The 26,288-nt window shown below is 43.9% G+C and overlaps 2 protein-coding genes across 2 annotated transcripts in view; one reads left to right on the top strand and one right to left on the bottom strand.

Moving 5' to 3' along the window:
• b4galt1l (DP-Gal:betaGlcNAc beta 1,4- galactosyltransferase, polypeptide 1, like) overlaps nt 1–16,112 on the bottom strand; it is a 32,552-nt gene extending 16,440 nt beyond the window's left edge. Inside the window, exons 1-2 of the mRNA XM_079745442.1 lie at nt 15,306–16,112; nt 11,040–11,275 (exon numbers count right to left, since the gene is read on the bottom strand). Coding sequence (XP_079601568.1) covers nt 11,040–11,275; nt 15,306–15,636 — 567 coding nt within the window. The 5' untranslated portion in view covers nt 15,637–16,112. The remainder of the gene's footprint in view (nt 1–11,039; nt 11,276–15,305) is intronic.
• A 1,239-nt stretch (nt 16,113–17,351) lies between these two features.
• On the top strand, nt 17,352–26,273 carry rest (RE1-silencing transcription factor). Its single transcript, XM_079745006.1, is given in 7 exon segments — nt 17,352–17,499; nt 18,758–19,122; nt 19,411–20,013; nt 20,271–20,431; nt 20,696–20,779; nt 22,665–24,685; nt 24,687–26,273. Coding segments are annotated over 6 exon segments (3,159 nt in total). The 5' UTR covers nt 17,352–17,499; nt 18,758–18,853; the 3' UTR covers nt 24,708–26,273.
• Nucleotides 26,274–26,288: the final 15 nt, after the last annotated feature.

Below are 26,288 nucleotides of genomic sequence, written 5' to 3'. Positions count from 1 at the left end.
CACGGATCCACATTGCATTGCGGCTCCGTCCCATTCAGTCAATGGGATCCATCAACGGACGGATGCAGTGGGCAAGAGGTGTACTCTTTAACTTATATAGCTGGGATAGATCAATCAAGATAAGCTTTTAGTGAGTTTGGCTGCTGACAGATAATAATTAAAGAGGGTTAGCTGTCTGAAGAGGATCAGGATGGACCATGCTACCGCCATGACCGCCTTTGTGTGAAGCTCTGGCAAAAGCGACTTATATGTAGTCTAACATGTTGGACTACATATTAGTCGCTAACATGTTGGACTGCATGTTTAGCCTTCTCCAATAGCATGTAGGTGTGGTTTGATGTAGAAAGAACCACTGCCGTTCTAGGTCAATAGGGATCATAACGTCATATTCAAGCGTGACATATTAAAAAACTGCCATTCACCTCTTCTGTTTGAAGTTGTTGAATACATATATTTGTTATTGATAAAAATGTATATATTTTATTAATCTTTTGAATTTACTTATCACAAAGCTGGATTTATTTTATTTATCTTCTCATTCGTTGTGGAGTTTGTGTTAATGAGAAATGGCTTTACCATTTACACAAGGTCAGGCTTGTTTGCAGGCTTATTGGCCTAACCTGTGTCCGTGTTGCCTTACTGTTGGCCCTGGTCCTGAAGAGACAAGGTGTCAGGGTTTTGTCATCTGATACTATGGCATTGATGGAAGATATCCGCAATACGAACACTGCTTAGCGCATTGAATTATTAGTGTCATGGAAATATTAATCATAAACTATAATACAAAATTATAAACATTACATTAACCTTGTTTATATAATTACTAGTAAATCTAGAAGGAACTGTTTACATTCTCCTTGGACCTTAAGATACCACCCTTCCTCTCTCTAACTGAGAGAGGTTAAGATAGTTCAAATTTGCATTCCCACTGGAGCCACTAAGTCTGATACTGAGGCAAGGCCAATCTACTGACTTCTAAGTTTGTTGTGTAGATTTGTTTAACTGTCTTGCAGCCTTGCTTGCAGACATGTCCACTTCCCCCATAGTGTATTGCATTTTAACTTGGCCTCTCCCGCCAATCCAAAACTCTCGATGGTCACTCCCACTTATCTAGGTTACCTGTATATTCCCTACCAACAATGCAAAAATTTCCCTATAAGGATTTTGTTCACCCATTGTCTCCCTGAATGTATCCTTGGTAACTTCGCTTACTGTGCTTTCCCATGATCATGCTTACTGTGCTTGCAAGTTAACTTTGCCCAAAGTAGTCACACTAAGGCAAACGATACACCATACACTGTCACCACTACATTTACTTTGTCTTAAGTGTTATTGTGGTCCCATTTGCAAATCCTCACAGTGGATGTCAAATTAAAATGTAGTCTAACATGTTAGACTACATTAGTCGCGTAACATGTTAGACTACATTAGTCGCTTAACATGTTAGACTGCAGACCCCATGGCACTGTCGGCCTTCCTGTTCAGGGAGCTCAGACCTCCACCTGAGATACTGCTGTCACCTCCTCATCTCTCCCTTCCGGACTCCGATGACCGTCAGCCCGGCTTCTCCAAGACTGCGGGTCCGAGGCGGCGGAGTGAATTTCGACATCATTCGCCCATAGAATACGCCTAAAGTCCAAAAACCCCCTAACACCTCACGGCAAAGCTGGCATTGCTCAACTCGAGGTCTGTTTCATCTAAAACGTTCATTCTGAAGGACTTCTTCATTCAACGACACCTGGATATACTATTTTTAACCGAGACATGGATAAGCGCTGGAACTGGTGAGTCCTCGGTTTTTGGTGAACTTTTTCCAACAAACTGCTCATTCATTAGCATGCCTAGGAGCACTGGAAGGGGTGGCGGAATTGCAATGATTTTTAAGAAAAAAAATTCTGATTCTACCTGTTGGGACTTATTCCACTTTCGAAATCCAGTGCGTAAAAGTGGAATCCATTACAACCCCCTTAGTGTGCGCTTTGGTTTACAGGCCTCCTAAACCAAACAAAGACTTCATTAAAGAGTTCAGACTTTTTATCTGATTTTATTATGTCTTATGATCACTTGACATCTCTGACCATAAACCAATTGTGTTTAATTTAAACCTACCAAACCCTCTGTCTGTAGGTAAGTCCCCAGGTCGCTATTCTCGTTACATTAATTCTCTCACTGCTATTCACCTCTCTGAATGTTTCCTGAGTAATGATGTGGCTAGCTCCATCAGATATTATTAACAAACACTCCCACAGACCGAAAAATCCTTTTTAGTACCATCAGCTCAATTATTAACCCTGAAGTCTCCCCAGAGGTCGAATCATCCACAGGCATTTGTGAAACTTTTTAAAGGTTTTTTATTGATAAAATAGAAAACATAAAACTGTCTATTACCCCCTCTGCTTCCAGCACTTGACCGTGCCCCCCAGCTGTTACAGCTATATTTGATCATTTTTCACCAGTGACCCTCGATGATCTGGGAGATATTATCAAGCACATGAAACCCTCTACAAACCCCAATGATGCTATCCCCTCTCAGATCATCAAAGACGCCATTGAAACCATCGGTCCAAGCATTCTGATTATATTATATATATATATTATAAACACATGCCTTGTCTCTGGCACTGTTCCCTCGTGTTTAAGCACACGGTTGTCCAGCCGTTGCTTAAAAAACATAACCAGGATGTTAATTGCCCAAATAACTAGCGCCCATATCGAAACTACCATTTATTTAAAAAATTCTGGAAAAAGCATTCATCTCTCAAGTATTGCCATTTCTCAACTCTGCCAATGTCTTGGAGACCTTTCAGTCTGGCTTTAAAGGCACGCCACAGCACTGAAACGGCTTTGCTGAAAGTGTCTAATGACTTACTCCTCACGCTAGACACAGGTGAGAACGCCATCTTAGTCTTATCAGACCTCAGTGCTGCCTTCGGTACAGTAGACCCCCCTCTCTTCTAGCCCGTCTCTGTCAGTGGGTTGGTATTAGGGGCTCTGCTCTGCAGTGGTTCTCCTCCTACCTCTCCCATAGATCATTTTCAGTGTCCATAGGTAGGGATGGGGATCATTAATATTTATTGATATCGATACCATTTTCGATTCCTCCTTAACGATCTCGAGTCTTTATCGACACCACTATCGATACTTTTCTATTAATTGGTGGAAATACAATGCGTTTTTAGTGATGAGGAAAATAATTAGGAAATAAATAATTGTATTTTAAATTAAATATGTAATTCTTAATAAATATTGACATCAGTAGTTTTAATTATATATACAAAAATGATTAGAGCACTATAAAGCTGTATTAGTAATACAGAAACATGAGTAATACAGTATTACTCATGTTTCTCACCAAAACCTCAATTTACCGTTTCTCTATGTTACATTTGAACGCATCATGATAACCTAACGTCGTTTTACTGAGCCAACCTCAACACATCACCACGCAGCACATCAGAAACTTTATTTACTTTTTAAGATAACTAGCTTGTATGCTGCCGATTACAACACCTATTTCATAATTGGATTACTATTTTTAACTGATGGGACTAGCGACAATGTCGGTGTGTGCAATCACCGCTCGTACTTTGAGTGGATGATTAAGACGGGCCCGTCTGTGGTGCGACAGGAGAAGGAGGAGACAGGAGTCTTTTCAACTCGGAGACAGTCAAAGGTTACTGCATTTGGCCTTTATTTTTGTAAACAATGCTAATGTGCTTGGCCATTGAGGTTGTGTTCCCCCCTTTACAATAAATGATTTTCGCCCGTTCAGCCATCTTCGCGAGCAAAGTTAACTGCCAGACTTCACTTGTTTTACTTTTAATACCTGTTTGCTTACAATTCCATTCAAAAACATTGGTGGACACGCTGCAGTGATTGGATTTATTTGTTTTAAATGCCGTGACGCGACTCGAGGGACACAACATTACGTTACAGGACAAAGAAAATAATTAATGAGCGACGGGACTCGATAGTGGTATCGATAAGCCCAAACGTTAATGATTTTCGGGTTTTGAAAAAAGTGGAACTGGGTCCTTGATAGAACCGGGTTTCGATCCCCATCCCTAACCATAGGTCAGCACTCCTCCTCCTCTGCCCTCTGTCTTGTGGGGTCCCCCAGGGGTCCATCCTGTGTCCTATCCTGTTTTGTTTATTTATGCTCTCACTGGGGAATATAATAAGGAAATACAACCCGTCGTTCCACTTTTACGCAGACGATTCACAATTATACCTCCCGCTGAGATCCAGGGACTGCCTTCAGATGCTCGTAGAGTGTCTCAAGGAGATAAATGACTGGGTGGGGGATAATTTCCTCCATCTTAACAATAGCAAAACAGAAGTTATCATCTTAGCCCCTCCAAATTCAAAAAACCCATCTTCACTGACCTAGGTAGTCTAACCCCATTCATAAAATCATCTGCTAGAAATCTGGGCGTCATTTTTGATTCTGAGCTTTGCTTTAATAAGCAAATCTCCTCCGTCGTGAAGAACAGCTTCTACCAGCTCAGAACCATCTCTAAAATAAAGCACTCCCTACCATACCACAATCTGGAAATAGTTATCCATGGTTTCATAACATCACAGCTGGAATACTGTAACTCCCTCTACCTTGGTCTCCCTCGGTCCCTCATATCACGCCTCCAAATAGTTCAAAATGCAGCAGCAAGACTGTCAACTGGGTCAAAAAAGTGGGAGCATATCACACTCGTTCTTGCTTCCCTTCACTGGCTGCCAGTACAACAAAGGATCATTTTTAAGACTGTTCTTATGGTGTTCAAAGCCCTCAATGGTCAGGCCCCATCTTATATATCAGACCTTTTACACCCCCACCCAGCCCCTAGGTCCCTAAGATCCTCTAATAAGGGTCTTCTCCACATCCCCCGCTCCAGACTCAAACAAAAAGGTGACCGGGCCTTCGCAGTAGCCGCTCCGCGCTTGTGGAACCAACTGCCACCCGACATACGTGATGCCCCCTCCATTTATGCCTTTAAATCAAGGCTCAAAACCCATCTGTACAACCTTGCTTTCCCTCCCCATTAACTATCTGACCTCTGCACTACTTTCTTTGTTTGTGTGTGGATGTCCAGTTTTTATGTCTTTTATTTTATTCTAATGTTGTTATTTTGCCTTCATGTTTCCCTCCTGAATGCATGTATGTACAGCACTTTGGTCAGTGCAAACTGTTATAAATGTGCTTTTATAAATAAATTGTACTCACTAACTTTACTTACTAATATGGGGAAAGTATGTAGAACACTGATTTCAGCCTCAACTTCATGTTTGAGTTATTGGTAGGTCTAGGCCTGATTTTTGCACAACAAATATTTTTGCGGGAAATATTTTCAAAGCTCATTTGCTAGATACTCACCCCAGAAATTAGCCGGTGGGGGATAAGGGGGGGAAGAATTATCCGGGGAAAGATCAACATTTCTGCACCTGCTCAGGCAGTAGATAGAATGTCAGCACTTTGAATAACAAAAGCACCAGCCTCTGCCTCTTTTGCTCATGTGCACTACGTCACCATTTGACTGGCCCTGAAAGCCTGGCTCTGTGCAACCAGGACAAATGTAAACACTTCATTATCTATTGACAGAGATCAGGAGGGACATCTTGCCATTAGATCAATCCAGTAGGCTCCTATTGCACTCCTAACTGTCCCAGGAAGGAGGGATCCCTCTTCTGTGTTCCTTTTCAGGATTTCTCCCCTCTTGGTTTGGGAAGTTTCTCCTTTACCTTAAGAGGGCCTAGGGTTAGGGGGTTTGGTCTTGTCTCATGTGGGAAGCAAACGGCGATCAACACATTTCATAAAAGATGAACATATAAAATGGACTTAAATCGGGTTCCGCTGACGTAACTATTAACCTAACTCTTAATTATATATACTCTTAATATATATTTCTTTCAAGATTGAGTGTCTGAAGACGCTGGAACTGCCTCTTCTTCAGTGTCTCCCCCTCGAACAGGTGGTGGCAAAGAGGGAGAGTATCATTGGATGACTCCAAGCGCAAGCGAAGAGACAACAACGCAGTGTGATGCTTTCTTTCAGCTACACATAATGGGGGTAACCAGAATCTGGTTTTACGGCGGTACTATCTATTACAACGGAAAAGTGCCCCTTACTGCCCTTGGTCATCGTTACAAGGTGTACTTGTTTGTCGTAATTTTGCTGAACCTCATTCAGAACCTAGGACCTGAACATTGAGAAATTCCTGAACACTACCTGTAATTGTTGTGTGACTGACTACAATTTTCCCCATTGTATCATTTGAGAGACTTTTTTGTTTCCCAAAGCAAATAGCAGTGAATACAAAAAAAAATGCAGGAGCAGTTGGGTTTTGTGCTGTACGATCCTCATGGGTAGGCTAAGGTCACTGAGGATTATCCCACGACATTATCAATTGACTAAATAAATATTTCTCCTGAACAAAGGGCTGGTTAAGATGTTTGAAAGGTATCAGGTCCAATCCCCAATCTCCACTGCCTGCCCTAACGTCTAGGCATTCTTGAGCAAAATGTCTTATCCCTTACTGCTCCTAAATGAAATTTCAAAAAATACAAACTCTTTTCAAAACGCTTTGGATAAAATTATCTGGTAAATGGCTAAAAGAAAGCGTCTAATTATCAAAAGTCCAACTGTCCAAATTTTAAATTTGCATCGGAAGGGCAAAGAAGGAGAAGGAATTAGTTTCATTTAACATTTAAAAGAGACCTTCGCACACAGCACTACACTTCAAATTATCGCAGTGAGGCTGACATTTATTCACCATTGGAGACAAACAATAGAAAATATGAGAACCCAGGCAAGCGTGTTGTACAGCAAAGTTTCTGATAGCTTCTTCTGATAAATGTACTTCCTGTAAGTCGGTTTGGATAAAAGCGTCGGCTAAATGCCCTAAAGGTAAATGCATACGGCAGGGGTAACGGCCTGCAGAAGGTGGTTTAACATGGGATATTATCCACCACAACCAGCCATTAGAAACACTGCAGCCGGAGGAAGGAGTGGGGGGCTACACATTAAAACAAGGAGAGAATTTATATACTCCTACCATTTCTTAAAATAAATAAAAATAAATAAAATAATCCCCTGAAAAGCACAATAAGTTGGCACTGCAACAAGACAAACAAAGCCAACATTTGAATTGCAATGAGGGTTAGTCAAATATCATAAACTAGCCCCTGAGGGGGTCAGGTGAAACACAAAGAGAGAAGAGAGAAAGAAGCCCATATTACCAGTAGGACTCAGGCAACAGGTCCCGCTATTGGTCGAGAGCAAGCAAGGAAGAGGGGCCAACTCCTTCTGCAACACAGCCATTGGCCAAGAACGCCTGACATGCAAAAAAGGGTGGCGGTTTGAGCGAGGGAAGTGGGTTGAGAAAAATCAAAAGGAAAAGTGATGACGATGAATGAGGGAGAGAAGGACAGAAAGAGGAAGGATGACATGAGAAAAAGAGAGAACAGCGAGTCATCTGCAAATGCATAAGAACAAACCAGTTAGCAAGTACACACACAGTCGATAAATTCCCACACAAAGCATGCACCATACGCAAACATTTTCAAAAGAGTGTTAAACATTTTTTACCACAGTGACATTAAGTTTCCTATATTTAATGGTGTCATATTTGATGTTTTCTTCTCCAAAAAGTCCCCCTCAGCGGAATGTCAAAGTGATATTCAAGTGAAGTACCTGGGAGTAGTGCATGTTGTCTCTTTGAACGTATCCACTACCAAATATCAACCCAATCCCATACCATACTTTTACGTTTAATCCTCAGCTAAGTCCCACACAACATGTTCCCCTGATCTGAGTATACCAGACCTACTTTTCATTTGCGACGTTAAAAGGCGCCTCAAACGCACACAAAACATGTTGTTTCAATCGGTGCAGTGGTTTTCTTGGCTGCGGGCCCTGATCACGGTGAGGACAACACAAGCCCAATAACACCAGTGAGTACTAGGAGGGACAAGCCTCAGCTCGCCCCCTCAGACTTCCTGCATGCCTTTCATGAGAAACACTTCTGCACCAAGACTTTGATAACTTAGCAACTTGAGAATTATTCAAAGTTAAGTAAATAACAAAAAAACAGGGTTGCTGTGGAATGTGATACTTGGTAGTTCACTCAGCTCTAAATGCCATCGCTAAAGCAATATCGTTCACTCATCAGGGTCAAAAGACTTAAGAAGGGCAAACCCTACAATAGTCCTCCCACTTGCATATTAACTTCATTGTGTGTTGTAACCAGCCATACATCTATTAAAAATTGATGAACGTCACATCCACTCAATTGTATTTTCTTGTTCTAGATTACAGGTGGTTATTGTTGTCCCTACTAGGACTATACCTAGTGCTACCTAGCATGCTTATGATATATGAAAAGATATGGATTAACTATCTCTGTGAACTTTAAGAAGTGTATTGATTGTCCTAACTGTTACTTGCGTTACAATTTTGCAAAGCTTATTGCAAACCTCTGAACTATTTACACAGCCAAAGGTCAACGTCAATATTTACTAAAATCTTAAAATCTTTCTGAAAGAGCAGATGCAAATAAGTAGGAGAGAAAGCCGGTTGAGTTGAACATTGAACTAGACAAGGCCAGTTGAGAAAGACAGTTGAGAATATTGAATATTGAATATTAAACTAGACTAAATGTTAACTGAGTTCTATTTAATTCTAGAATAACCTACGGCAGACAGAAGCTGCAGTTCTGTGGGCCCTCTATGGTTTTTTTCCATTACATAGTGCCGGCTACCTGCTTTTGGTGCCAGGCGCTTCGTTTTCCAGTACCGCTAAATGTCAAGGTCATCATAGCGACACATGAAACTGCGGTGACGTCATCTTTAATGCGACACATCCCGTAACCTTGGAGGTTATTACAGGGATGGTTCGATTGACTCTTGGTATGTGACTGTTTCCCACAGCAAGGAGACAAATGTGGATTGCAGAGTAGTCAAGTCATTAACACAAATGGCAGCCACTATAGTAGCATGGCTATTTCAAAAATTGGGAGGTTTGGGCCGGATTTCCCATATCATGCAGTGAGGATGCATTGACACAGTAATGATTCTCCCTGACGAATCAGTAGTCAGGGAGGGTTTGAACGCCCACTTCTACTATCACCTCAAATCACTTGGAACCACGACGGAGGCACTCAAAAAGACTGGTAGTTCAGCCTCTACTATGCTTTGGAAAAGAGCCATTATAAGCCAGAACATTACTACATTACTAAGATAAATAAGTGGGGCAGTCAGAGACTTTAGACTGACGTCCTAGACTTTGGAATTCTCTGCCCCAGGAGATAACAGCGTGCAGAATCAAACCAGTTTTTTTATTTTTTTATTATTTTCTCCTTATAAAAATTCTAAATTAAATGAAATCTGCTTTTGTGATTTCTTGGCAAAGCATAATGTTTGATTTAATTTTGCATTCAGACTTGAAACTTCAGAATGCAGCTCTGGGAGTTCTGTGTCTGATTGGATCTTAAACTCCATCTAAACATTGTAAATACCAATGTCTCTCAGTAAAAATGTAAGCTACATTTAAGACAACTATGTATAGCCTAGCCTGTTTCACTGATCCCCTCCTACACTATCCCCATGTTTGTGTTTTTGATATTTTAAAGGTTTTCTAGATAGTCAACACAAAGTGAAACCTTGGTTGAAACTACTGAAGAATCTATACCCTCAAAGGACAAGGCTGCTCCCTGCTAATTCATCTGCTTTCTGCAAAACGAACAGCTACTCTGCTGCTTCAATAGAAGATCAGGGAAAGTTATTTCCTAAATAATTATGTCTCTAAATGGCATTGCCGTAACATTATCTGTTCAAACGATTGCAGTCACAGTTCCAACATGTCAATGTATTTTCTACAATGTGAAGCAATACAAGGCTTTCTGGAAACATACTTTATGACAGCGCTGTGTACTGTAGCGACCCCGGGTCTGAGTTTATCAGTAAAGCCATTAACAGCGCTCCTTTCATGGTCATGGATTTCCCAAGGTTTTGGTGCGGTGGGCAAGTACAGCCCTGATTTACAATAGGCAGGCTATATAAATCCATTTAAAACTGTATATGCTTCCCTTGCATTGTGGTTAATTATTGGCTTGAGCTGTCAAACTGAGTGACATTTGTGAGCTTTTTGGAAACAAAAAAAAAGGATTGGATTAAAGAGGGAAGTCTGCATCTTCTGTCGCAGCTGGCCATTGTAGTTCGTTTTAATGCATTACATTTCCCTTAAAAATTTCAAAATAAGCCATCGGCAACTTGATTGACTTCTAAGATCAGAACACATGAGACATTCGTCTTTAAAGGGATAGCCCATATGAAAGGTGGCAATAGCTCTACGCCAAATGAAAGGAGTCCCAAAAAGTTAATATCCTTATCACGTATGGCCATCACCATTTATCACCAGATTGAGTTTTTTCATAAAACAGTAAGTAATGTATTTAATGTATGTTCTTTTATGTAATGTTTTGTTGCAAGAATGCCAAGGAAAATGAACAGCAAAGCCTAGAGGCTAAATAATGCTAAAATAATGTAAAATAATGTATAATTTAAAAATGTCCTTGATCATCTTATAATAGCTAGTAATAGCTTGTATATAGGGTCTATGGGCAGCAATCGGTTTATATACCTGGCAGTCACAGTTTTTAAGGATTTGGTGAAACATTTTGACCTATATTTCAATGTAAAAAGAAGAGGATCGGCTTCAGTTTGGCTGATCACACATCACAAAAAACAGTAATTGTAACGGCCTAAAACATTTTTATTATGCACATACCTAGTTTTAGGTTAAACTGATTGAAACAGATCACAAGTGTTCTGGCAGTCAGAGCTTCTCGCGAGATCAGATCGCTGAAGTCACCTCATGACAACAAGTGAAACCGAACCCTACGATACGCTGAGCAACAAAGTTAAATACAACAAGGCTAACTGGATGACAAACAACATATCAACGTCATCATTACCGCACAATGAGACCCAAAACGTTCTCAATCTCAAAAGGACACGTCTGTGTGGTTAGAGACCCGTGCGGTTTATACCTGATTGATGACGTAGATGCCGTAATCTAGCTGCTGTCGCTGCAGGATCGGGTGGAGGTAGTGGAGCCAGAACTTAAGGTGCTCATCCCGGTTCCGGAAAGGTATGATGATGGCAACCTTCTGCAGGGCGACACAGTCTTTCGGTTTGTAGCGCCCGCCCGGTCTCAAGTCCACATTATCCTTCATGACCTGCTCCAGCGAGACCGGGGTTTTGAACTCGACCTGCAGAGGGCCCACTGGACAGAGAGGTGGGTGTCAGAATGATCCGAGCAGATTTCTTAAATAAACGTCTCCGCTTGGCATATTGTCTGTCTGCTCTATTAGGTTAAAAACACTGTAGTCTAATTGTGAGCTGCTTTAGTGGCGTTGGTTGAACGATTGTAATTCTTAATTGTTGTAGGGGCATTAATAGACTTATATTATTGATTGTTCTTAGGCTTTGTGTTGTTGACTTTTCACTCATCAGGCAAAGACAGAGCAGTCTTTCACCGGAGTCTTTCGCAGGTGACTAAAGGCCCTGACACACTGAACCAAGAGTATCTCAGCGGAAAGATATGTTTTCGCAGTTCTGAACTTTGCACCATTAGGGGTCTCATCTTAGTTATGTTGATTGGCTGAAGGCATTAGTAGTACTCCCGAACACTGAAACTATGTGGGCGGCTGAAGGTCTGGCCTTATCCGTGTTGCGAAACAGAATGTTTGGCGACAGGATCAGGATGTTTTCCATGATTGAGGTTCCTACCAATCTCTTCTCACCTGCCCTTTGGCCTCCATCTGCAGCTAAAAGTTCCTTCCTTCAATTGAAAATTCAATTCAAATTCTTCCTCCTCAAACCCCTAAAAACTTGTTTTTCATATTCTTCTCAAGCCCTACACTGCCCTACTTCCCTCCTCCCTACTACATAGTGATTTTTGAAATGCTTTGTAAAAAAAGACAGGTGACATACGCTCCTCATTTCCCCACCAACCCGATATCACCACCTCTCACCGCTCTCTCCCAATGTACTACCACTCATCCTTTCCCACCACCAAACAAACTGCACTGACCCTAGTCCCTTCCTCTTTCTCCTGCCTATTGCTTATGACCTCCTTCCTTTCCTCACCCATCTTATCAACAGCTCTATGACAACTTTATTTTCCTAACACTCAAAGCAGCAAGAGTGAACTCTCTTTTAAGGAAACCCTAACTCAACCTATCTGATGAATATAATAACCAACCTGTCTCTCTTCTACCATTTATATCCAAAACACTTGGCGGTCTTTTCCCAACCCTCTGACCTCGACCCGAACAACCTGCTGGACCTCGACCAGTCTGGATTCAAGACAGACCACTGACGTCCCAGAGAAACATGACACTACCAGAACAGCCTCCCTCTCCTCTGCTGTCATCAGCAAGGTGATTAACCAGCACTCCCTCACTACGTGAGCACCCCAGCAACCGCTCAAAACAATTTTGAAAAAGTTTGCCGTCCTGGCTCCACAATGGTGGAACAAGCGCCCGACTGACAGCTGGATAACTGGGACCCTTGACCCATCTTCTGCCTCATGCTGGTAAACTCAGCTGATAAGACTGCATGTTGGTGAATGAAATAATAATGCATGATATAAATCTTCTATCTCTTGGTTCTATAGCATAGCATTCGAAGCAGTTGCTTTATTTTATGAAAAAAAAATAGTACTCCATGTACTGTGCTTGAATTTTTTGGTTGCATCTTGTTGAATACACTTACTGTAAGTCGCTTTAGACAAAAGCATCTGCTCAATAAGTGTAATTGAAGGATAATGGCTAAATGCTGACCAATTGTGTCTGGCAACAAGAAAGACAAATAATGATCTAAATGAAAATATGTATCAGTTATCAATGCTGACTGATGAAGAGAAACTTCCTTTTAGTAATATATTTTAAATCAAAATATTTGATTTAATATTAGCGCATGAACATGGGAAGGTTCAGGCAGCAAAGTTACCAAGGATACATTAAGTGAGACAATGAGTGAACACGATTGTTATAGGGAAACGTTTGCAGTGTGGGTAGTGAATACACAGGTAACAAAGGTGACTGTAAGGCCCCGTCCACACGGAGCCAATATTTTGGTGAAACCGCATAAGTCTTGTGCGTTTTGGCCGACCGTCCAGACAGAGCCGGCGAATCCGCTGCCCGAAACCGCACATTTCTGAAACCACCCTTGGAGGTGGTTTCAAATCTATCCGGCCCTATGCGGTTTGGTGTTAGGATTCGTGTGGACGCCTGAAACGCAAACGATGACGTCATTAGCCCCCCACCAGCTGGGGGACGTCAGAGTTGCGTTTAATTTTTAACTTATAATTTTATTTGTATTCTTTTTGTAGCTTTAAATAAAGCCCCTTGATACATTTAATTACTAACTGTACATTAAAAAGTATTTCTGCTCAATTGAAAAGGTTGAATCTCCTCCTGACTGAATGTTTGTATACAGCGCGCAGGCTGTATGCGCGCAGGCTTGATACGCTCCACTTTTTTCTGTGGAGAACCAGCGCCTTGAATATTTACTACAGCGTTTCTACAGCTCGATGTGGTTTCGTCTTCATCTTTACGGAGATATTCCTGAACCGCATAAAACGAAACCGGATTGTTTTCGCCCGTTTCGGCTCCGTGTGGACGGGGCCTGAGTGACCATCTTGGAGAGTTTAGGATTGGCTGGAGGGTCCAGGTTAAAGGGCTCATGTCATGCCACCAGGTGGAGCAGTTATGCTGTGATCCAGATGCCTCGACACCAGCCTTCCGAGTTGCACTTGTGACATAATTTCTGGTCTTGGAGCACTTATAGCGTTCCCATTTGTCTTTGGTACAAATACAAAGAAAATAAATCTCTTTACGAGCGGAGCCATTTTTGTTGAGAGCGTCATCACTGAACTCGGTATACTCTCAGAATTCCAAAAGGGGGCTGTTATGTTCTAATAATGTTATGTTCTAATAACATGGTCACACTGTGATACATGGGTTTGCTGTATGTTGCTAAATAGTGGTTACGGTTCCTTTAAGAGACTGTGGGATTATTGTGGGGTGGGATGCGACGTGACGTGTAATGCGCGCGCATTGTAAAACAAGGAAGTGTTGATCGACACAGGAGTCTGACGTAAAGAAATGCAGTGTACGTTCTGAAGCAACACGTGTGCGTGTCAGTCTTTCACACACAACAGGGGCGTGCCTCCGTGAAATGCCGCAAGAAAGCTGGGAGATTTCCCCAATTACTACTAGGAAGGCTAGTGTCTGAGGCATCTGGATCACACCATTACAAGCCGTTTGGCACAGGGAAGGAATGATTTTCATAGTGAAATCACAAGTGGGCGTGTCCACCCAGATAGATGAAGGATCGATGACCAACGTTTGCTACAGTCCACTGGGGTAGGCTGGTAGACAGATCTATCCAGTGTACATCTAGGTGGACACGCCCACTGGTGATGTCACTATGAAAAGCATTCCTTCCCTGTGCCAAACGGCTTGCACCAGCTAATCACACGGGCACCTGCGGTGGCATGACATGAGCCCTTTAAACAACAAAGAAGAATCGACACAACAAAGAAGTCAGTCGATTGGCAAGGCCTGAGTATCGGAGTGGCTACATTGGGAATGCAATGTAGCCAATGCGGTAGACTGACTTAACATCTCTCAGTTAGAGAGAAAGGGAGGTATCTTCAGGTCCAGGGACAATGTAAACAGTTCATTTTAGGTTGACTAGTAATTATATAAACAAGGTTAATGTAATGTTTATAATTGTATATTATAGTTTTGATTAATATTTCCACGATACTAACAAGTACATTCTAATTAAATCACGATCATGCCATTCTACCCTATAACGGTGTGACTATGATTAAGGGCTATACCTGTAAGGTGACTGGGCTTGACCAAAACGTGTGCCAGGGAGAGAACGTAAATAATCATTTTCTTGGGTTATGGAGGGGCTGGGGGGTTGATAGCGCCCCCCTGACAGCTACATAACAAAAAAACTAGAAAGCAAAGAGAAGGTAGCAAGAAGATAGAGCCATTGATCAAAGAAACGGGCGGTAGACTGACTTAATTGTGGCCCTTTTAATGCTCTTAATCGTAGACGAATATAGTGTTACAAAATAGAGGGGAAAATAAATATATCTGTTTGACACGCTCATGTGACGGGGGGGGGGGGGGGGCTGACTTTGCAAACTCAAGGGCCAAGTTTCCCATGCCATTCTCGACTCAAAGAACATCATGCACAATTACATTAGCGGCGATCAGTGGGGACTTTACCTAAGAGTGGCGATGTTTCGGGACATTTCCCAAGCTCAATCGCCTGTTGACTGCCTGCAACAGGTAGTTGTTCATTTGAAGAGATCCCCTGGTTCCTTTCATGGTTTGTGGTTGCTAGTCCTTTGGCTGTTGAAACGACATTCGTCGCGGCCGGGTACGGCCGTGCAGTTGAATTCCGTCTGGTAAAAGTTTGCCCTTTTTGAATAAACGCATGTCGGATGTCGAACGACTTAACGTAAAAAATAAAAACCACTGAAATGTGGAGAAAACACAGCAACACGATCAACTTGCATATTTTGTGAATACCACTAAAATTCACAGGCTCTCTCATCCTTCTGGCCGTGAGTGAAGGATTGACCGCGCTTGGAGGTCGATACGTCTTTAAGAAAGAAGGGGGCGTGGCGAGTAGTCGGCGTAACTTGTAGTCTCGTGCTGTAGAGAGAAACTATCTTGAAAGTACCAGCTAAAAATACTTAAAAGAAAAAGTTATCCTGGACCGACGAAGCGTTTGCAAATCAGCCAACTTTCAGTCAACTTTAAACCCTCAACACACGTTTTTAAAACCGATCGATTATGTATTGCTTAAAAGTGCTCGCGGAGGCGCTCGTCCTTTCCATTCTGTTTCGGTAGATAACGGTTATCTAAAAAATAAATCGGAACGAAAACGAAAGCGACGACATTGGTCTTTGGAGCCTTCTAGATTAATTTGCCGTCGACCAAAAAATAATACTACATGAGGAGAGTAAACGTTAACCAGATCCTGCCATCGGGGTCTGATATGGCTCTCTGTTCGATCTGATGGCTGCTGACGAGGGGCTTCTTCCGGGTGTACGAGAGGAAGGGAAGGGCGTCACTATTGGGGCCATTTGTTACACACACACACACACACACACACACACACACACACACACACACACATTATTTATGTGTTTTAAATACATTTTAAATGTAAAGGTATGACATCGTTGATGGATGTAACCACTTATAATAACCAGTGTTTGTAATTACGCCATTTAAAATAACGGCATTAGGTAACGCCGTTATTTTTTCAGTGACGCGGTAATCCAACTAATTAATGTTTCCGTCGTTACAACACCATTAACGTTACTGAACGATAAATGCGGTGCGTTACTATGAATTGATTGAATAAAATTAAGCGTATACAAACACCCCTGGCTCCACGCACAAACTGCTAGTGAGGAGGTTAACGAAGAGATAAGCGATTATGATTGGCTAAGGCAGAGTCATGTTTAATGATAACCAATCGGAGCCAGTGTTTTTACACACAAGCCAGGACACGCGCGCCACATACATACACACACACACACACACACACACACACAAACACACACACGCACACACACACGCACGCTAGTGGCCAAAAACACAGATACCTCCACCACCACAAATACTTTTTGCCTTACAGTAAGGCAAATAGTTACTTTCCCTGGCAACTAGTTACTTTTATTATATAGTGATTTAGTTACTAACTCAGTTACTTTTTGGAACAAGTAGTGAGTAACTATAACTAATTCCTTTTTTCAAGTAATGTACCCAACATTGCTTATAACCACTCCAAAGTCAGATGAAAGTACAGAAACGTTAACACACACACACACACACACACACACACACACACACACACACACTCACACACACACACACACACATGCGCACATTTAATGGCTCAAGAGCACATCCATGTGGTAAATGGCAACTATTGCAATAGTTGGGGTGAAAAAATAGGGAGATGTACGAATTAATTCATAAAATATAATTAATGTTGAAGAGAAAGAAATATATTTTCAGCGCAATAAATGATGAATACTGATGCTTGTCAAACATTTCGAACGTTTCGAAGGAAAGCGTTTCTGGATTGGCGTCGAAGGTTACTTCAAAGTTTTTATTTGTCAAATGAGAAAATAGAGATAAGGAACTACAGGACAACTAAAGCAAAGTTATTAAAAATTTCTTAAATGGATAACGATGCATAATAATTGTCAAAGATCGTATGTACACGCGCGCGCACCCCCACACACACGCTGACGGTTGCGTGCTGACGTCACCGTCCCGCTACGCTCGGAAGACTAGTGGAGGAATGTGCGGAAACTTCCCCCGACACTTTCTGCTTTGTTTCGTCCGTGGAAAAGCGTTGTTGACGAGAAGAATTTAAGAGATTCAATCAAAATAACGGGTAAGTGGGCCATCAGATAAAAGCGATCTCTTGTCTAAGTTTTTGATCGACGCTGAAGGAACTGTCTCAACTTGAAGAATAATAGTTTGGAAAATGGAGGCAGTTGTGTGCGGGGAGGAGGGGGTGTCGGGTGTTGGTGAGAAAAGGCGAGCGAGGCGCTGTCCAGGGCTGATTATAGCCCGAGTTCAGCACCAGTGATCACACTCGCCCAACAGATGTTTAAGGACCGAATCGAGCTCGGCCCAGTGTAATATACTAGTTTAATGATCTGTTTTCGGAGTATCGCGTCTTTTTGAGATTCCCGAGAGTCTGAGCACTGCGTTTGACGCGCAGATCGTGCTTCCGGAAAGAAAGTTTTTGTGGCTAAAGTTCTCAGCGAGGCAATGGCCTCTCCGTGCTGGACAGCGACTAGGATTTGTTTATTCGTCGTTATTTTCACATTAATGCAAGCCTTAAAAGTTTGTGTAAATTGTGATTGCATTTGAAACACATATACTTAAAGGCGCATACTTGGATAATTTTCGCCTGGCCGAAAGTTAAAGCTTGTTTAAAGTCAATGAGAGACTTTTGTCGAGAACTAAAACTTGTTTTCAAGTCACAATGCTCGCAAAGCTAATGACTAAATAACTACATGGTCAAACTGAAATAAATTTTTAGTTTTACATTCGTGCTAACATTTAAGTATACAACTTTACTATCTCTTTTATGCATTTTTTTTTCAAATATTTTTTATTTATTATTTATTATAAGTTGTGTATGTATTGTTTTTCCCTATATTAAATCAGCACGGAAACGTGTACACTTTGTTCCTACTGCTTGGCGTTCCCATTTCTGGGCGCTGTCGATGAAGTTGTGGTGCTGTTCCAAAATGGCCGTGCCCACACTGTGTATTTCTAGGCAGGCGTACAGACAGATAGAGGGGGCAGGGGAGCCGCATGTTAGTCTTATAAAACAATGAATTGCCTCACTGATGGATTGATTCATTTGATCTTTCAACTGTCTTGCTGCATGGCCAATATGTGCACTAAAAATGTACAACTTGACATTAACCTGTTTATAGTTCATAAGAAAAAAAGCTAGAACATTTATATGTTATGGAATATTCAAAAACTGTCATCCTTCGGTATTGGCCTTTTTTGCTCTATTAAATCTTAAGTATGAATATTTTTAAGGAAAGTACCTGTTTACTGGAGTTTACAGTATTTAAAAACCTCATCAACCCATTATGACTCTCTTTCTCTCTTATTCTTTTATGTAGCCGTGGTGGTGACTTTGTATCCCTGGGTGGCCCATCACCACCACCACCTCTACTACCATATCATAACCTAGAGGCAGAGCACCTCTTTTCTCTAGCATGGCCACCCGTGCCATGTTCCCCGCGGGTGTGTTCTCGGTTGGGGGGGAGATGATGGAGGGTGAAGGCCCCAGCCTGAGTGAGCTGCCCGGGAACAACCTGCCCGTGCCCCAGCTGGTAATGCTGGCAAACGCGGCCACAGAGGTGGGGGGCATGGAAAGTGCGGTGGAGGACGGGGCCAGCTGCGACGGGCTGGCGGAGGAGAAGGACATGGTGGAGCTGAAGACTGTTGGCTGCACCTACTCGGACAGCGAGGGAGAGAGCGTGAGGTAGAGTGGGGGATTCACAGAGATGTTGTTTTTATTTCACAAACTGCTGGGCAAGGTAGATACTGTCAAGCAAGTTTCTACTTTTCGTTCTTTTACCGAAAAAAATTGTCGTATTGGAGATGAGATTCCTGTAACTTCTTTTTGGAGCTTCCCCAAATGTTCAATGTCTGTGCCTTGATTGCTATCTGCCTCACGTTTCACTTCTCTGCTATGCGTAAAAATGTAAAGGTATAAAGAGATGACTACTCGTACCATTCAACCATTCTAACGAGCAGTGATCCTCGGCAGATACAGCTACGACCAGCAGAACCGGGTGGAGTTCTGCATCGTGGAGTACGTGGATTCCCCCGGACCACGGGTTTGGACCCCAGCCCCTAGGAACAAAATCCAGGACGACCACGAGGCAGCGGAGGAAGAGGAGGAGGAGGAGAAGGAGGAAACCAAAGACTCGGAAGAGGACGGCGACGCCGTCAAGGATCTTTCCAAACCGCAGGAGCCGAGTGCCCCCGACACGGCGGAAGCTTCTGCCGCCGCCAAACGCAAGAGTAGCCACGCCGCCGTGGTGGAGAGCGCCAAGAAGAAGAAGCCCTTCCACTGCAAGCCCTGCAACTACCAGGCGGAGAACGAGGAGGAGTTTGTGGAGCACCTGGGCACCCACGCCGTCAGCAAGAGGATGGTGTTGAACCGCGTGGAGGGCCGCAGCAAGGCCAAGGGCGTGGAGGCAGGGGGACCCGTGCCGCTGTCGGAGGCAGGGAGGGCAGAGGCCGGTGGGGGGGACATGGGGGACAGCAAGGGGGTGATCCGCTGCGAGAGGTGCGGCTACAACACCAACCGCTACGACCACTACGTCGCCCACCTCAAGCACCACAGCAAGGAGGGGGAGGACCAAAGGTAGGGGGGGGGGGAAACGCCTTGAAAATACCTTGGCCTGGTCACCTGAAACTCACTTTGGTATTGAAGTGAGTCTCAAGGTTCCCCTCGGGAATTGGAAGTGTGTTGTTCATTGTAGTCATGAAAATGATTTACTCTAATTATCAACTGGGGTCAACTGAGGTCACTGCTGAACAATTATGGAAGAACTTTATTTTATTCTGGGCCAAACTCAGTTCACTGCTCATGTTGATGTGTTGTTTCTCACAATCCTTTAGGGTTTTCAAGTGCACTCTATGTCCATACACCACCGTAAGCCAGTACCACTGGCGGAAACATCTGCGTAATCACTTTCCCAGCAAGCTCCACACCTGCGACCAATGCTCCTATTTCTCAGACCGCAAAAGCAACTACATCCAGCACATACGAAAACACACAGGTGAGCCTTGGGCGGACCGCTGCTCCTCTGCAACTCCATCCTGGGTGTTCTTTAAGAATGCACTTAGTGTTAAAAAGATAAGTTTACACTGTCGAAAAGGAATCAATGAATAATTAGAGGGGGTAACAAAGATTAATTAACAATGATATTTATGGTTCGTTGGGTACTCCTGAAACTCTTGGTCAATACTACTTGTTGTTTGTCTCTTTGTGTATTGAAATCTTTGTGTGTGTGTGTGTGTGTGTGTGTGTGTGTGTGACCCAGGAATGCGTCCGTTCCGTTGTCCCTACTGTGACTACTCCAGTTCCCAGAAGACTCACCTGACCCGACACATGAGGACCCATTCAGGTGAAATATCTGCTCCCATTGGTCTTCTCTCTTCGCTACGATAGCTATAGACATATGGTCGTAGATGGTTCGTAACCTCTGTTAAAGTAACTTTCGACACGAACCCCTTAAATAACTTTCCTATTTAATATTGTAGTATTTGTGGTAAGTTGGTAAATCGTTTATTAGCAGTTTTTTTTATTTTCTTTCTTAATAAAAGTTTATGATCAAATCAAAAAGAACAGTATAATTAATCAGAGTAGTAGTAGTAATTGTCCATTTAGAATAACAATCAGTATTTTAATACTTTAACTTTTTGTGTCCTTTGTTGCCCTCGCTGGAAACAGTTGATGTGGGATAAGTATGGTAAACATACAGATACACACACACACACACACTGCATTCTTGTGATATTCTGAGTGTTTGAGCAACCTCCCTCCATGTTTGGCTTCGTCCCCCTGCCTGTGTTCCTCCTACATGTGTGATTGACTGTCCCTGTTGATCATAGACAGTGGTTCCTAACCATAATGGGGCTAAGGCTCACCAACAGTCCTGACCAAAAAATTGAGTCAGATCCAATTAAAGTTTTGGGAATGAGTATAAGGGCGCACTCACACTAGGCCATCTGTACCGTGCCCAAGTCCGTTTCACACCTGTACCGTGCTCAAGTCTAGATCGTTTGGCTAGTGTGAGCACGCCAACCCTACCCAAGTCCACTTCAATTCCGTGGCCTGAGCACACTTGGGAGAGGTGTGCTCAGGCCACGGTACAGATGCTAATGAGCCGACACGCGCAAACGCACGGCTACGCAACCTGAGCTGGATGACGTATAGTCCATGCGACCCTTCTTTCCCATTAAACAATAAACATGACGGCAAGCGGTTCACGTTGGTGCGGTAGTGAAGTTGAGTTTTTGAACAAAAATGTCCCGTTCGTCACGGCGCAGGCTTTCTTGGTTCACTGGAGAAGGCGGGGCTGCGCACGGAGTCCAGACCTCTTTATAATTATTTGCACCCTCGCAAATGTTTTATTTTTTTATGAATGAAGACACCCGCATGCAAGAATAACTTCACGCCTGAGTGTAGGCTACAAACGCTACCAACTATTTACAAGTGCAAAAACGCCAACATATTCTTTATTTTGGTGACACTTGTTTTTTATCCCGACAAAAGCCTCGTAAGGACAGTTCCTCTGCGTCTCTCTCGTAGATCGCACCATCTTTCAACGTCTTTGTTTAATACAACTACATCACCTTCTCTCACATGATCAGCAGCTTGCGGATTTCACTTTCTCTCAAGTTAGAAGTCAACTGCTCATGATTATATCGCTGCGTTGTCTCAGGGCAACACCTCTACCCAAGCCCTCCCCCCCCCGGAACCGCAGAGCCGTTGCATTTACAACAGAATGAAACCCAATAAACCACCAATGTGTGCATAAGCAACAAAGTCAGTAAAGTGCAATTGTGTTCTCTGGGTTGTTCTCCGTTGTTGTTCTACTAAGCAGCGGACACTTGGCACTTGACATATTACGACGTGATGACGTATGTAGAAGAGGCAACCGTACTCAGGCCCAGTTGAGATTGCCTAGTGAGCACAGGCCAGCGCACAGCGGGGGGGGGGGGTTGTGAAACGGACTTGGGCACGGTACAGATGGCCTAGTGTGAGTGCGCCCTAAAAAGGATTAGCAAGGATACAGGTAATCAAAATCCGACTGAATTTGTTATAATAATAATAAGAATAATGATAATGTGTTACTTGTTCGGGTAGAGCAATATGGTGAAAAATGTGGTATATTTATCATTAATGTCAAATATTTATTAAATCTCCAATTGGTTGGGAGCCAATGCTATAGAGGCTGAACACAGTTCATACCCTGTATTGAATCCCCATATCTCTTCTCTGAACAGGCGAGAGGCCGTTCAAGTGTGACACTTGCAACTACCTGGCGGCCAATCAGCACGAGGTGACGCGGCACGCCCGACAGGTGCACAACGGCCCCAAGCCGCTGGCCTGTCCCTACTGCCTGTACAAGACGGCTGATCGCAGCAACTTCAAGAAGCACGTGGAGCTCCACCTCAACCCCCGACAGTTCCACTGCCCCCTCTGCAAGTACGCCGCGTCCAAGAAGTGCAACCTGCAGTACCACATCAAGTCCCGGCACGTGGGCTGCGACATCCCCATCGACGTGTCAAAGGTCAAACTCCGCGTCAAGAAGGGGGGAGAGGACTCCGCAGACCCCTCGGGCCGCAGCAAGTCCGACAAGGTGAGGGGCGTGGACGACGACGAAGATGACGACGACGGCGGCAGCGGAGGCGACTTTGAAAGTGACGAAGAGTACGGGAGCAAACTAGCACCGGCTCCGATCGCCTCGTCCACCAAGAAGAGTGGTGGCCACGCGCAGGTCGTGGTGACCGATGGGGAGACGGACCGAGTCCAGAGGAAGGCTAAGACCGCAGCGGCGGTCAAGGACAAGGGCGCTCTGGAGGGTAAGGAGAAGGCGATGAGGAAAGTGACGACTAGGCAGAAGAAGGTCGCCCGGGCCAGCGAGAACACTAAGGAGAAGTGCACTGCGGCTGTGGGAGGTCCGGCGGAGTCACCAGCATCGCCGCCGAAGAGCAGTGACCCCAAGGTGAAGAGGAGCTCCAGGAAGAAGCAGCAGCTGCCGAAGGAGAAGCCGGGCATCCAGGACGCCCCGGAGGCGACCGAGCCGGCGAACCCCAATGAAGAGCAGGTCGTACTGCAGCGGTCAATAGAGGAGATGAAGAAACTCCAGAAGGAGAGGAGGATGGAAAAGGTGAGGAAGGCGAAGCAGGAGGACGATAAACCGAAGGCTGACGTTAAGACGAAGAAAAGGCTCCAGTCCAGGAGGACGGGAGCAAAGAAATCTGACAAAGGGAGTGGAAAACCTGTGGAGGATGTTTCCGTGGGGAATGGCCCAGAAGAGTCACCTGAAGTGGAACAGCAGGCGAGGAAGGTCAAGGTTGGGAAACGGAGAGCAATAGAGGCCTTGGACCTTTCGACAAAGCATTCTGCTGCCACCCTGACCTCAGGAATCCCCAGTCCCAAGAGGTGTAAAACGAGCGCTGCCAACAAGCCGGCCACAAAACCTGGCCTTTCTAAAACAGTTTCTGAGACGACAGAGCCGTGTCAAGCCCCGCAGAAAGAAGAGGTGAAGCTGAAGAAGACCAGGAAGACTAACAAGAAGACGCCCATCCTACAGGAAGCCCCCGCTTCCCCCAAAGACGAGCTGGACTCTGTCACCGGGGCCACTTCGACGCCCCGTACAGACGTCCAGAGCTCTTCTCCTGAGGTCCAGAGTGATGTGACCCACCCCCAACCAGACTCTAGCAACGTGCAGAAGCTGACAAAACCCCGGCCGGCGCAGCCAGAAGACAAGACCGCTGCGCAGGAAACGGCGCCACAGGGAACAACGCCACAGGGAACAACGCCACAGGATACAACGCCACAGGATACAACGCCACAGGAAACCGCTCCCCCAGCGCCGGAGAAGGACCTCCCCGCAGCGACCGAGGTGCCGTCCACGGGCTCCGGCCCCGGAGAGGAGAAGACCCCCTGTGCCGTCGCAGACTGCGTCCCCGCGCCTACCTTCCGGCGGCCGGGCGCCAAAGCCCCACGGCCGTCCCTGGAGCTCCCAAGGCCCACCGAGGAGGACGAGGGGATCCACAGCAGCCACGAGGGGGCGAGCGACGCCAGCGACTGCGCCTCCGAGGGCGGCAGCGAGGACTCTGGCCTGAACAGCGCCGGGGCTGGGTCGGGCAAGATGCCCAACGACCCGGAGACGCCCACCGACGAGATCCCCACGCCCACCGAGCTCAAGTGTCACCTGTGCGTCTTCTGCGACCGCACCTTCCCCTTGGAGGTGGAGTACCGGCGCCACGTCAACCGCCATCTGGTCAACGTTTATTTCGCCGGCCAAAGCCGGGAAATAAACTGAAATGAACTGAAACACACACCGTTTGTTTTCGGTTACCACGGGGGCCGGTACATGTGAGGACCAGCCCACTCTGTGTTGCCCCACCTGCCATACCGAAGGACGGATTAAGAAGACGCAATTTGATAATTACAAGATCATGAAACGTTCGTCATCCAGACGCTCATGTCCTCCGCGGTTGGTTGAACCCATTGAAGCTGTTACTGTAAGATGAAATCCAGAGGCCAAATGGATTGGACTTTTAGTTAATCACAAATAACTCTTATATTAGTTGCAGTCTAAGTTTATCAATTGTATGATATTTTTGGTATAAACGATGAGCCTCACTAACAGAATAGTTACTAGGAAGCTGTTTGTTTTGTTTTACAGTATTCAGAACTATAGAAATCGCATCATCTGATATCATCTGATACTTTGATAATCAGACTTTGTACTTAAGATTTCCTTTACATTCAAGATAATGGGGCAGAAACATGTTTTTTTGTTATGAATGAGGTTTCCTTTGTTCTGTCAGTTGGGAAAACAGTAGCTGTATTGCTGGCATTACGTGTCATTTCACCATGATTTTTTTTATGCTATGAAATCCAAAGATTCAATCATCGTCCTTTGTATTTTCCTGTTCATTTCCAGTGCCTTTGACAATCATCTGTAATGTAGTGTTTGTGTATGTGCGTAGCTAAGCGGGTAAGCTGAGAGGCCATTTACTCGATTTGCTGTCCAGTCATGTCCAACTATGTAGTTTATTTTTAATTTTATTTTGGAGGAGCTGTCTCCATTTCGGTTTAACAACTAGTACGATGACAAACATCTGGAAGGTTCTTTTAAGAATGGTTGGTCTCTCCAAAATCTCAAGTAAAACACAGCATGGCTGAAGCTTCGGTTATATTAATAACTAACAGCTAGCCAGCTAGTGGGGTACTTTTTTATTATACTGAAGGTAATGATTTGTTCAGAGGTTGCATGTAACTTGGAAGCAAATGGAAAACATTACCGTTTTGTTTGTGGAGACTGATGTGCAATACTGTCTTTTAGATACACTGGCAAATAAATTCTGACTTGATCTATTCAAATAGGCTATATGTTATGTTCTGTGTATATGTTTGTATAAGACTGGCTTTATTGCAGCCCAATATCAACTTTTTTCAACTTTTTTTCTTGTGGTTAAGTAAGCTGGTTGTACTTTACATGACATATTTTGCATAAGTGTAGTTAACATGAAATGAGGTTGAAGTTTGAAGCAAAATACAGCTTGATAGGAATGTTTGTTGAGATTTGGCTTTAACTAAATCCTTCAACCATTAACTCACTGGATCTTCACAGCAGTGCCATATGAAACGTGCCATTATATAACTTGTTATCGCAATAGAAAAAGCCCTGGTAACGAGATTCTAAACAATTGTTCACTTAATGTATTTGTGGCATTGATGTCTACATTTGAAAATACATTTTAGCTGTAGATTCAAAATTACACCAGCAAAGTAAAGTATCTACTCTGACTTGATTCCTTTGTTACAAAACCCCTTGGTCGTTTCTGTTCCAAGACTAAACATATTTTAAATAAAGTTTGGTGTTTAAATGC

The sequence above is a fragment of the Pollachius pollachius genome, assembly GCF_949987615.1.
Source record: "Pollachius pollachius genome assembly, chromosome: 10".
Lineage (NCBI taxonomy): Eukaryota > Metazoa > Chordata > Actinopteri > Gadiformes > Gadidae > Pollachius > Pollachius pollachius.
This window is presented reverse-complemented; position numbering and strand designations above follow the sequence as displayed.